The sequence below is a fragment of the Podarcis filfolensis genome (assembly GCF_964270895.1).
Source record: "Podarcis filfolensis genome assembly, chromosome: 13".
Taxonomy (NCBI): domain Eukaryota; kingdom Metazoa; phylum Chordata; class Lepidosauria; order Squamata; family Lacertidae; genus Podarcis; species Podarcis filfolensis.
Genome location: NC_139615.1, coordinates 43,154,854 through 43,168,359, shown reverse-complemented (window position 1 = coordinate 43,168,359; position 13,506 = coordinate 43,154,854). Strand labels below are relative to the sequence as shown.

General features: G+C 42.3%; 1 protein-coding gene across 3 annotated transcripts in view; it reads left to right on the top strand.

Moving 5' to 3' along the window:
* TANC2 (tetratricopeptide repeat, ankyrin repeat and coiled-coil containing 2) overlaps positions 1 to 13,506 on the top strand; it is a gene marked incomplete at its 3' end in the record, with an annotated part of 193,523 nt that overhangs the window by 127,541 nt on the left and 52,476 nt on the right. For all 3 annotated transcript variants that reach the window (XM_083582312.1, XM_083582313.1, XM_083582314.1), the window contains 2 exons: positions 2,418 to 2,566; positions 11,759 to 11,948. In XM_083582312.1, coding sequence (XP_083438438.1) covers positions 2,418 to 2,566; positions 11,759 to 11,948 — 339 coding nt within the window. The remainder of the gene's footprint in view (positions 1 to 2,417; positions 2,567 to 11,758; positions 11,949 to 13,506) is intronic.

Here is a 13,506-nt window from a genome sequence, read left to right as displayed (position 1 = left end):
ATACAGTAAAACAGAAAAAAGAAAAAACAAGCATTTAAAAACACATCCAATGTTTCCCTATCTTTATCTTTCATTTACCTGTTTCATTGACCTCCTCACACCTCCCTTTTTTTGTATTCTAGTTCAATTAGCTGTTTCAGCAAATCCTTTCCATCTTACTCAATTTTTGTTCCATAATTTATCTTAACCCAATCTAACCTTAAATTTTCCACTTTGACCCATTAACAATCTATTTTTACTTAATTCTTTATAACCTTTATGCTAAAGCCATGTAACTTTATTCCAGCATCCTTCTAACATTCCTTAATTTTACAGTATTTCTGTAAATAAACTTTAATTTTTTTCCAATCTTCTTCCACCGATGAATACGTTGTTCTTTCATCCTAGAACTATTAAGGCTTCTTGTGAAATATTGGCTCAAAATCTGAGCAGGTGTGGTGAAAATTCTTATCTCAGTTTTATTTTGTGTGTATGAAATTGGATGCACAATAAAATGGTCTTCTGCTATGAGTGAATTTCTCCTGAAAACATCTTGAGAGTATGAAAACCCCTTTTGAGGCACATTTAAAAGACAAGTCACGCTGCATTATTAATATTCCGGTTGTTCATAAAACTGCACTCTCCGCTTGCACTGTATATCATTCCAGGAAACAGCTGCTTCAGCCAACGACTGTTGCTTGTGCTTAGAGCTCTCAGACATTTTCCTTGTGAGTCAAGAAATAGTTTCCCCTCCTCCTGAGTGTAGCTAAGCTGCTGCAGAATCTGGGGCTAGACAGAGAAGATGGTATGTCTATTCAGCACTTACTTGAGAAACTAGAAATGTTCACTCATATAATCTGATCACGCCAAGGCCAAACCTCAGTGGCCCCCTATAATGGTGCCACTTTTGGACTCATAGCCAGCCCTGACCTGGGCCCCCATTCAGCACTGATGCCACCTTCATTGGGACCATCTTGTTCTTCTGCTGTTGTTGCAAGTGCAACCACTCACCTACCCTCCTCTCCCTGGGCCCAGATGTGTCTCCTTGATGGGCAGACAGACAGACAGTCATGCTTTGTAGAGCCCTTCTCAGTGTCAAGCCCATTAGCTTGTACCTAACTATGCTTTCCCCTATGCCAGCCCTGGACATCATCGTTCATACTATCTATGCCAGATACCATTGAGCGGTAGTTACATGGGATAAACAGCAAGATCTGCACAGTCTGTGCATCTTGCTCATTGTCATATTTTTTACGCTGGTGCTGTCTCTGACGAAAACCCGTTTGCTTTGCTACAAATACTTGCCTGCTTCACTGAAAACCCTGAGGAAGTTCTGAACTAAGACCTGCAGGAAGATAAAAAAGGAGTGTCCACTGTTTGTGTTAGGATCACAGGGTACAAATATCTGCAGAATGGGGTGAGGTTTGTTTTGTTTGCCTGTGTCACGGTGTAGTGTAATAATACTGGGACAAGACATGCTGCTCTTTGAGCCTTCACCTATCTTAATTCAGAACCATCTCTCAGAACAATCTAGCTAAAAGCAGTTCACCCCCTAGACTGCTGCTTTTATGTTGAACATTAAAAAAATGCTATTTATTTGTTTTTTAAATTAACGTAAGCTGCCATGGGCCAGTTTTGATAAGTATATAAAAATTGCACTGTTTAAACATGTAATCCAGGAGCAACTCTCATGAGCATATGTGTGTATAAACATTTCTTGGCTTGAGATTTATGGATGTGTTTCTAAGTTTAAGTTTGTAACACTGGAAACAGTAGCAAGGGCCAAGTATAGGAAGAGTTTTCTGTACATACAGACTCAACCAGTTTTGTTCAGAATTGTTCATAGGGGTTATTTATTTGCTTGCTTTGTAATTGTGGGCTTGCAGATTTCTCTCTAGGAAATCGGAGTCTAATAATTTGGTAACTTTGAAGAACTTTTCTCTTTATTTATTAAAAAAAAAGTTTCTAGCCCTTATAGCAGGCAGTTGGATTGTTTCTATCCTATAGGTGCAATGAGATAATTTGTTTAGAAGTGAGCAAATACTCTTGGCGGGAGAAAATGGAACTATATATTTGGTATATCATCATCATAATCTACAGTGGTACCTCAGGTTACATACGCTTCAGGTTGCAGACTCCGCTAATCCAGAAATAGTGCTTCAGGATAAGAACTTTGCTTCAGGATGAGAACAGAAATCGTGCTCCGGTAGCGCGGCGGCAGCAGGAGGCCCCGTTAGCTAAAGTGGTGCTTCAGGTTAAGAATAGTTTCAGGTTAAGAACGGACCTCCGGAACGAATTAAGTACTTAACCCGAGGTATAACTGTAATTTGAATATTGGGAAGAGATAGTGAGGTGGGAAAGACCTGGGAAACATTGGATAATGATGTTGTGAAGTATAATTTTTACAGTTGACATCCTATTTCCTCCCCTCTCTGCAGGTGAAGCTGAGCAGGAACTGGGACCCCCTCCATCTGTAGATGAGGCAGCAAACACACTCATGACTCGCCTGGGCTTCCTCCTGGGAGAGAAAGTCACGGAAGTGCAGGCAGGGCAGCAGTACAGTATGGAAGTACAGGAGGACAATCAGGTGGGCTTGTTTTGTGCCGATTGATAGTCATTTGACTGTGTCTTGTTCCTTGACATAACGCTTGATTTGCAAAATGAGGGGTTCTGTTAAAAATATAATCCCCGGAAGCCATGGCTCATAATCTAAGATTCATCGGAGATTACTTCATAGGCTCTCTCTTCTCTAGTGGCAGAGGTGGGGGAACCATGTCCCAATGAAATACAAAATGCTGAATTCGAATTGTGAGGCAACCGTAGTAAATTCGGACACAGCTGAAGTGGGTGCAAAGCTTGTCCCCTGTGGCCCAACTTGTTCCCGCAAGCTCAGATTAGTGGAGCATGAGAGCTGAAAATAATGCCACATCTGGCAACCAATGTGCCCCTTTGGTTTCAGAAGTACATTGGTAGGGGAGTCTAAAAAGCCCAGGACACAAATTTTCATGGCCCTCTAGCGGCTATAGTGGTTCGTTTATCAGAAGTAATGTATTTAGTATTAAATCTGTAAGTGTATATGTGATTGTGACCAAATTAAGCCTCCTGGGCCTCCTAGACTGTGGAAATTTGTGCCTTGGGCTTTTTGGTCTGGTCTACCCATGTACTAAGGGGCGCGGGTGGCGCTGTGGGTTAAGCCACAGAGCCTAGGACTTGCCTATCAGAAGGTTGGCAGTTTGAATCCCCACAACGGGGTGAGCTCCCGTTGCTCGGTTCCTTCTCCTGCCAACCTACCAGTTCGAAAGCACATCAGAGTGCAAGTAGATAAATAGGTACCGCTCCGGAAGGAAGGTAAACGGCATTTCCATGCACTGCTCTGGTTTGCCAGAAGCGGCTTAGTCATGGTGGCCACATGACCCGGAAGCTGTACGCTGGCTCCCTCAGCCAATAAAGCGAGATGAGCGTCGCAACCCCAGAGTTGGTCACAACTGGATCTAATGGTCAAGGGTCCCTTTACCTTTACTTTACCCATGTACTATCTGAAACCCAAGGGTGACTTTGTTTGCCAGCTGTGATTTTCCCCCCAGCTCTCCTACCCCACTATGAGAGCCAGTGTGGTGTAGTGGTTAAGAGCGGTAGTCTCATAATCTGGGGAACCGGGTTCGCGTCTCCGCTCCTCCACATGCAGCTGCTGGGTGACCTTGGGCTAGTCACAATTCTCTGAAGTCTCTCAGCCCCACTCACCTCACAGAGTGTTTGTTGTGGGGGAGGAAGGGAAAGGAGAATGTTAGCCGCTTTGAGACTCCTGAAGGGAAGTGAAAGGCGGGATATCAAATCCAAACTCTTCTTCTTCTTCTTCCCACTAGAAAAATATTTTTCTATCTGCAGATGGGGGCCTCCCCTATTTACATTTTTAATGGGGGGAGGGGGGATGCTCCCATTTTCAAGCTAGTGATGGCTCTGCTACAGGCAGCAGAGTTCTTGTGGAGCTCCCAGTACCATGATCTACAAACTAATTTTAAAATAGAATGAAAAGAAACTTTTGATTTTTGAATGTTTATTAAATAAGCTGAGTTGTACATTCTAATGATGTTAGATAAAACAGGATAACAACTACCTCAAATAATAATTAGTAGCTAGGTTTACATCGAATAACAAAAATTAACAAATATATCCAATCAATATTAAATTACTTAAATTTAAATCAAGTTAACAAGAATCACACACAGTTATTCAGATCATTCCCAAAATAGAACAGAGTTGCTCTGCATCATTCCAATATTGAATAAAAAGGCTTCATTTGTCAATGATATCACTGTGTTGCCTTCCCTCTATAACCTATCAAATTTGTAAGTTTAATTGAGTAAACTGTATCTCATACCCTCAGGCACCCGTTCTCTAAAGACAGTGGATTGATCTTTTTCCATTTATGACTGATAGTCATTCAGGCAGCCGTTAATAAATGAAGTACTATTTCTGTGCCCTCAGTTTAAAACGATGCCCTTGACAAAGCCAAATAAAATTAACAATGCAAATGAAATAATTTGTAGACATTTCTTCCTCCTGACGGCTCTAGTTAAGGCGCTTGCAAATATCTTAGGATTGCCATATTTCAAGTGGTAAAAATCCAGACGCAAAAAGTTTTTGAGCTTTTTTTAGGGCAATTGCCCGGTAGCCACTCTGCCGCCGCCGAGCCAAAGCCTGGGTCACCCGAGCCTGAACCAGAACCGCCTGCGCACAATTATTTTTTATATTGAACCACCCCCCCCCAAATCCAGGACATTTGCTTTCAAATGTAAAATTCCCCCTGGATGGGCATGTAGGACCCCCAAAAGAGGACATGTCCAGGAATTCCCAGACTTATGGCAACCCTAAAATATCTGCCTGTGGATCAAGCTTTATCTTCTCCTCACAGTGGCTGCAAATGAGCCCAGCTAGAAGTGCTTTCCCGCCAAAGTTTAGGTTGACCTTGCATGGATATCACTATTTCTTATTTCAGCAATGTACCGTATTCTTCGCCCTATAGGACGCACTTTTTCCCCTCCAAAAATGAAGGGGAAATGTGTGTGCGTCCTATGGGGCGAATGCAGGCTTTCGGTGAAGCCTGGAGAGCAAGAGGGGTCGGTGCACACCGACCCCTCTCGCTCTCCAGGCTTCGCGGACCTCTCCGCAAGCAGCAGGAGCGCTCCCGCTGCTTGCAGAGAGTTGCCTGCATGCTGAAGCCTGCGCGCGCTGAGCTCAGCGCGTCCAGGCTTCGCGGACCTCTCCGCAAGCAGCGGGAGCGCTCCCGCTGCTTGCAGAGAGTTGCCTGCATGCTGAAGCCTGCGCGTGCTGAGATCAGCGCGTCCAGGCTTCGCGGACCTCTCCGCAAGCAGCGGGAGCGCTGCCGCTGCTTGCAGAGAGTTGCCTGCATGCTGAAGCCTGCGGGCGCTGAGATCAGCGCGTCCAGGCTTCGCGGACCTCTCAGCAAGCAGCGGGAGCCAGCGCTGGGCTCCCACGGCTTGCAGAGAGCTGCCTGTTCGGGGGCTGGGGTCAGGGGAAGCTCGGGCGCCCCCCCCGCCCCAGCCCCGCGCCTGGGGGGGAAATAATTTTTTCCCCTTTATTTCCCCCCAAAAAAACTAGGTGCACCTTATGGGACGGTGCGTCCTATAGGGCGAAAAATACGGTATATGCTACTTAATCACAACGGTCTCTAAGCAGTGTACAAGAAACTCAATGCAATAAGAATAAAAATCAGTTAAAATTATAAAATTAGAATTGTTAAAATGCCTTTTGGCATAAAGAAAAAAGTATTCATGAAGCACCAAAAGGTCAACAGGAAAGGGGGCCTGCATGACTTCAGCCAGGAGTTCCATAAAGTTGGGCTCCAGGTTGATATGAGCTGTGCCTGCGAGTCATGGGGCACCATTAACATTGACCCCCAAAGACCTCTGTGATTGGGAAGACCCTCAGTGCAGACTGTTGGTTGCACAGAAATTCACTTCCTCTCCTTTACTCACTCCAGGCTGAGTCGGTATTGAGCAGTATATGAGTGCAAAAGCAGGGCCAATGTTTCTTGCACTCTCAGTTCTCTAGCTCTAGATTTGGTAGCTAAAATTCTTCCGTACTGACAGTATTCGTACCCAGTTCAAGTCATGGTACCCGGAGTTCATTCATATTGACAGTCCTGCTACCAAACTCTAGCCTTGGGGCATTTCTTGGAATGGGCATTTCTGATATCTAGCTCAGGCCCCGGTATCTATAGTTCCTTGGTGCCGGCAGAGATTCTGTTTCTGATTCCAGCTGTCAGTACAACAGTTTTTGATACCCAACTCAAACCTTGGTAGATGGCATTTTACCAAGACATCTTTCTGAAGTCCTTTTGCAAGTGGTTTGCTTGCAGACAGACTTCAAATGCGAGCCCCTTTCAAGTTGTCACAGGATGTCATAATGGCACCAAGTGATTGACAGGTAACGTTGGCCTGCGTGGGGTTGAGTGGGAAGGATCTGGCGTACCATATGGATGCACTTATGCCCTTCAGCTTAAATTGTATTGAGATTTTAATCGTAATCTTTTGTGGAGTATATTCTTATGACTAAATAAAATGTGTTGGGAAGTGGAATTTCATGCAGTCCCACCTTTAAGGTCATTCCATTCCAGCTTGAAAGGTGTCCTCAAGTGACAGCCTCCCAAACTGGGATTGGATGGTTGGCTGTATTTGAAGGCACAATCCCCCTTCACCTCTTTGAGCAGCCTTGTAGGTTTGCAAGTGGGAAATGTCTGAACTCTTGGCCCATGCAGTCTCTACCTGCAAAGTCACCCTCTAGCTGGCTACTAGGTGGCTCTGCACTGGGTGACGTTTAAGGTGAGAATCACATGGAGCTAGCTGACCTGACTGGAAGAATCCAGGGCCAGAAAGAAGAGGAGTTTCAAGAGGACTGGAGGAAATTCAAGGACTATTTGAATAAATATTGTAATATAAAAATAAAAAATATATAAATATATATAATATATGATAATATATATAATATATAAAAATTAGAAATTACTTGAAAGAAAGAAATAGGCCTAGGATTAAATTAAGTTATAATTAAATAAATGGGATTTAGAATGTTAAGAAAAGTGAATAAGATGGACTATAATTGGAAATTGTTTTAGTTTAATAATGATATTGGAAAGCTGTTACTTTTAATTACAAGGAAACTCAGAAGGGAGGGATTTGAGGAAGTCAACCAAGATGTTTAAAAGGTCGGATTTGTGAAGAATTAAGTTTGTTGTTATTGTTTAGCTGTTTAATTCCCCCCCTTCCTTTTTTCTTTTTCTGTTTTCGTGTATCATTTTGCTTTGTGGTTTGTGTTATCACTGTGGAAAATCGTAATAAAAAAAATTATTTAAAAAAAAGGAGAATCACATGGGTTGACAACTATCACAATCCCCTCTTTCAAAGCCACTTATTTTCTGACTGCCAGGCAGTTTCTTGTGGGGGCAACCTGACAGCCAGTGAAGCGGTGTGCCTGGGTAGCGTTGAAGGCAAGGATGTGTACAAACATCCTTTTTCGTTAGTTTATTTTTAATGGGCGCTTAATTGAATACATCAAAGCAGAGAGCAGAGACTTCCGTTATAAGTGGTTCCTTGTGTTCAGGGATTAAAAAATAGATTCCATCTTCTTATAAAAAAGCAAATATGCTTCTGGAAGGCAAGGACAAGAAGGTATCTGTGGAGGAATGGTTGCATTCTGTAATAGATTTATATCTCTGAGCTAGTTTTTGCATGAGCAGGTTTCTGATGGGCTTTGAATACTTTCTGTGTATGTAAAGGAAAAATAATACCTGTAAAAGCTGTTTTCTGTGAGTGGTACTTTCGTTAAGGGCAGTGATAAGGCTGTAGTGAGGCATGGGCAAATTGGGGTGGTTTTGTTAAGAATTCCTCTTGTCCCAAATCAGTGAGTGAACGTAATAACTTTGGCCTAGATGCCGTGTGATGCCTTGGAATTATATAGCAACACAACACAAAGGCCCTAACTTCAAATAGCCTGGTAGAAAACTCAGTGAGACTTAAACATGAAAAACAGCACTTAAAATGGGCTGAAGCACTAGAAGGACCTGGTTAATTAATGTCAGATACATAAGATAACATTCATGTTATATTTTGCGGAACTAAAATTCCCTTTGTTTTGCCATTTTGAAATATATTAGCAATTTGGTCCCTATGATGTTCATGGGTTATATGCGCTTGAACAAGTGACTGATAGCTGCTTCGATTTGGGCCTGGTGGAAGAGTTTTCCAGTTGAGATTCCTTCCTCATGCAATGAGCAATCTGTAGGAGAAGATTATAAAGTATGATGGTGCTCTGAATCAGCTAGCAGGAGGCTGTTATATTAATAGCACTGTTACCCCTTTCCTTCAACCCTCTCAGAGTCTCTTTCCACTCATTGTAGCTTACTGCCACTACACATAGCAGCAAACCTACCTCTGGAACCTGTCTGTCCTGGGATTGATTGCTCAGCATAATGAATCATTCTGGGGAAAATTGTTTGGATTACCAACCGTGGTCTTGCTAATCATAGTATCTGGTGTTTGGTTGAGAATCGAGTTATTAATTTCCCCTTAACTTTCAAATCCCATTAAGTAAAGAAAACCACTCCGAGACACAACAGCTTGCAGACTGTCCCTTTTGCAGCTGGGAGTTTCTTACATAACCAGAACTCCTGAAAAGCCACTTACAATCAATAAAAAAAATAAGAGCCCTGATGGTTCAGGTGGGGTGCTTGGGCTGTTGGCAGTGGTTCTGTTGCCTCCAGTCATTCTGTGTCGCTAACAGATTTTGTGTTCTGGTATCTAGTGTAAAAGCTTGCCTTTCTTTGCTTTTATTGTGAAGAGGTGCTCTGCTTCTTGCCACACTTATGTATTTGCTTTCCGAAGAAGTGAGAATTTTCACAAGCAGCAGTAGAATTTCTGCAGCAAATTCTATCGCTTCCCTCACAGATACCCAAGCAAGTGTCCTTCTAAATTAATTCTGGCTATATTTTCATTGCCCTACTTTACAAGAGTCAGTTGCAGACATTTCTCACATCCATAATGCTTAAACAATTTTTTTATATCATTAAAAAATTAATGCATCTGATTTAAGATTCATATAACATAAGGGACATGTGTGGCACTGTGGTCTAAACCACAGAGCCTCTTGGGCTTGCTGATCAGAAGGTTGACACTTTGAATCCCCACGACGGGGTGAGTTGCTGTTGCTCCATCCCAGCTCATGCTAACTTAGCAGTTCGAAAGCACACCAGTGCAAGTAGATAAATAGGTACCACTGCAGCAGGAAGATAAACTGTGTTTCTGTGCGCTCTGGCTTCTGTCATGGTGACTGTTGCACCAGAAACAGTTTAGTCATGTTGGCCACATAACCTGGAAAGCTGTCTGTGGACAAACGCCGGCTCCCTCGGCCTAAAAGCGAGATGAGCGCCGCAACCCCGTAGTCATCTTTGACCACACACACACACACATATATATGAAGAAAACAAATGAAATACCAAAGTATTCCTGATTACTAATAACAGCACTCCCAAAATTGTTGAGTTATGTTTCATTTGGTTCCCAATTTCATTGTTTGTATAATTTTTGTATAGTTACTACCCTGTTTTTCAATGCTATTCTATTTTTCAGTCATACAAAAGTCTTCCACTTAGTGGCAAGGGTTAATCTGGCCATTGTTATAAAATATAATACAGCTTCTTATATATTTTCCGCTTTTATATTTGCAGATAATTAAGCACACATTCTAGTAGGTTAGGAGCGACGCTATTACCGAAAATTCCTTTAACATTTCTGTTAACTGTTTCTGTATATATTGGTGCTCTTTATATTGCCACCACATTTGGTAGAAGTCTGCTGTTATAAGACAAATGTTGGACAGGAAAGGCTTTGAAAGTTTCCCTAATAAAGAGTTTAACATTCCCAGGGTTTGTTTGCTTGCAATCGACATGTACATCTGGAAGCCTGGGGGAATGGTCTCACAAATACAGTACATTAAGCAAGACAAGATCATTGGTGCACTAATGGCCGAGGAGCAGCACACATGCTATTTGATCTGTTTCTCCAATGTTTCAGATTCCTTATGCATAATCAGGGCTCAGAGAATTGGAGAGCAGTAACAAGTACCAGTACCAATTTTGGTTCTGAGTTGGCATGTGCATTTTTGGTAGGAACACTGTCACAGACTGCAATGTGGGTGGCCTATGATGGCTTTTAAAAGTAACTTATTTTAAATGTGCAAAATTAAAGCAGCTGGCTTTTTCAGCACGCTATAAGCTGAGCATACAAACTCTCTTCTTCAATAGAATCAAGATTATTTGTCAGATTAGACACCTTGAAGCCACTCATCTCTGTGCATGGTTTTGCAGACAGTTAAAGTGAAATAAATCTTCACTTTTTGATCAGTACCAACCTCATGCGCCTTCAGCTTTGGATTATTCTATTATGCAAAGGAAATACTTTATTGGTTGCTCTTTTTCAAAAAATTAAATTTGGCACGAAAAATGTTCCCTGTGAGAAAAAGGGGAGCTGTTTTGATGCGTCCTTCTTTATCTGAGTACAAAATCATTGTCATATTTCGTGAATGGAAGAAGCACTTACAAAGCAAAATTAGATGCCAAGAGAGCTTCCTGAGCAGAGTCATTGGGGAAAGTGCCAGACTGCAAGTCTTTATTGGATTTCCTGTATATATTGTGCCAGGGATGCTAAAATAGAAGGAAACTCAAATAGTCTTCTCGGCTTTCACAGCTGTCTTGCTTGTGTAGAAAACCATTTTTGCCAATGTTCTGCAAAATGCTACCATTCCGGTATTCGTATCTAGCGCAAATAATGACATTATGCTGGTTAAAATATGTGTTGCTTACTACTGGGGGAAAGCAGAAAATAGAATTATGTGTGTCTTTTCTGTGGCTAGCTCTCAAAGTAGCAGGTATGTGGGATACAATCGAAATACAGCATTTTAAATAGGTATTATGGTATTATGTGAGGAGGCTATCAGTCCCAGGTACAATGCAACTTTGGGTGTACTTTCAAGTATTACACCAGCAGCCTGTACTAATTTTGCGGGTTTTTGTTGAAAGAATGTGATTTTAGTGTATTCTGCACCAAGAGAAAATGGTAGGACTTCGAATGGCCTGGAAGTGCAAGAGAGGTTACTTTAGAACCATTGTCTTAGCCCAGATGACATTCCAACAGCCAACTGCCGTATTTTTAGCTCTATAAGACGCAGTTTTCCCCTCCTAAAAAGTAAGGGGAAATGTGTGTGCGTCTTATGGAACGAATGCAGGCGGGAGGCTCTGCTCAGCACTCCCTTTAAAGAGCTGCGTGGAACGTGTGTGTGTCTCTTGGGGGCTTTTCCCTGAGGAGGGAGAAGGGCTGCCCTTCTCCCTCCTCGGGGAAAAGCCCCCAAGAGCCGCACACATGCTCTATGTGCTCTTTAAAGAGAGCACGGCTCTTGGGGGAGCCTTCCTCCCGCTGCCCGGGAGAGGCTGCGCGCGGCTGTCCCATAAGGCAGAACAGCAGCAGGCTATCCCAGAAGCCAGATCCCTCTTGCTGTTCTGGCTTCTGGGATTCAGAATATCTTTTTTATTGTTTTCCTCCTCCAAAAACTAGGTGCGTCTTATGGTCTGGTGCATCTTATAGAGCGAAAAATACGGTATATTTGTTGTTATACTATATAGATGCTGAAGTATGAGCCAGAGTTCAGTATCTGAATGCTATACGAATAGATTGCAATGACTGAATTGTTCCTGTTTCCAATTTTGCAGACCTCAGCAGTGTCCCAACGAATAAGTCCTTGTTCCACGCTGACCAGTAGCACTGCTTCACCACCTGCCAGTAGTCCCTGCTCCACCCTCCCTCAAACTAGCACCAAGGATGTTATAGCAAAAGACTGCAGTTATGGAGCTGTCACCAGCCCCACTTCTACTCTTGAGAGCAGAGACAGCGGCATAATAGGTGAGTTATGTTCATGGGCACCAGTAATGCTATGTGTCTTGGAATCATGTTTAATAGAATGTTAGTGACATGAAGAATTGGCATGAAACTGCTGAATTAAAACTTACTAAGACTGATTCTATTTGCTCAGGCATGAAAAGAAACAATACTTTCCTTTCCTACTACAGGATTAACTTAATAATGAGAGGGTGATTGTATTAATACAAAGTGCTGCTGTTATGAATGGTCACTGTGCTTATTTTGCATACAGCTAAGCGTCAATTTAATAGTTGTAGAGTGTACTTTTTGCATTTCATTGCCATTTGATCCCACTATGGACCACTTAGACACACCCACACATACACCCACACCCACACACCCTGAGGATAGTATTTAATTCATTGGGTGGACTTTAGTCAATTAAAAGCATATGCCATAATAATCCATTAGTCTTTAAGGTGCAACAAGACTCTTTCTCATTCTAACCTTTCTTTGGGGTAGAGTATATCCATGGGATGCTCAGTAGATGAGCCTTCTACTTAACTTGCAGAGCTTGGATCAAGAGAAGCAGTCTCTCAAAATAGATGCATTTCACAGTCATGATCAACTGTAGAATCCCTATCATAGTACTGTTTTGTTTCTCCTGTTAGCAACAAAGTGCAAAGCTTCTCCAGGTCCTTGTGCCAAGGTGCAAAGGGGACCTAACTGCTGTTGTCACCTTGGCTCAGAAATTTGCTTCCATCTGCAGTAACCCTGATTCCCAGAGTGTTCAGGAAAATCAGAACTGAGAGAGTAGATATAATCTGTGTTACCTCTCAGTAGTACCCGCTAGTGAAGCTATTGATGTGATACCAGAGAGACTTCCACTGGAGCGCAGTCTTATCAACTCAGGGACTGGCAAATGTCTGCCTCTTGGTTATCTGACAGAAATGATCTCAACAGCTTTCTACAACACAGTTTATGAAGTAATGTGGAAGGTGTGTATTATGTAGTGCTGGAGGAAGAGAGCCATAGCTCTTCGTGCTTCTTTCAAGTAGAAGTTAGAATTGCCTTAACTTGTCCTGTCTCTCCTCTGTTCCCCCAATCCTTAAAATACTTAACCAGCTTTAAAAAAGATGGAGTTTTGACATGGGAAAGAGGACAAATTTATGTGTATCGATAGACCACTATCTTGCCATATTCAACATTTTCTGTTGCCTCAGTAATAAAAGTTTTAGCTGCCAATTTCTTTGTGTAAGGCATTTACCTCTCAGCCCTTACTCTATTCTCTGCAGTAGAAAAGTTATCAAAATAATTCTAATATATACTTCCCCATTATAAATTGTTAGAATTTCTTGTTTGAAATAATGAAAGGCAAAAAGGTTGTTACAAGTCTGTCTAGAAAACAGATTAGAGTTACCCTTTTCACGTGTGTGAAAGCCACGTGTGTCCAAAAGTAAATTCTAAAATAGCAAGCAAGTTTGTAGTATATTTGTTTCAAATGAGAAAAAAGAGAGGTTTGTGCTCACCCAACACCATTCCTTTGATGAACCACATTTCTTTAACCAGAGGCTGCACCGGAGGAGCCTGTTCTTGCAGA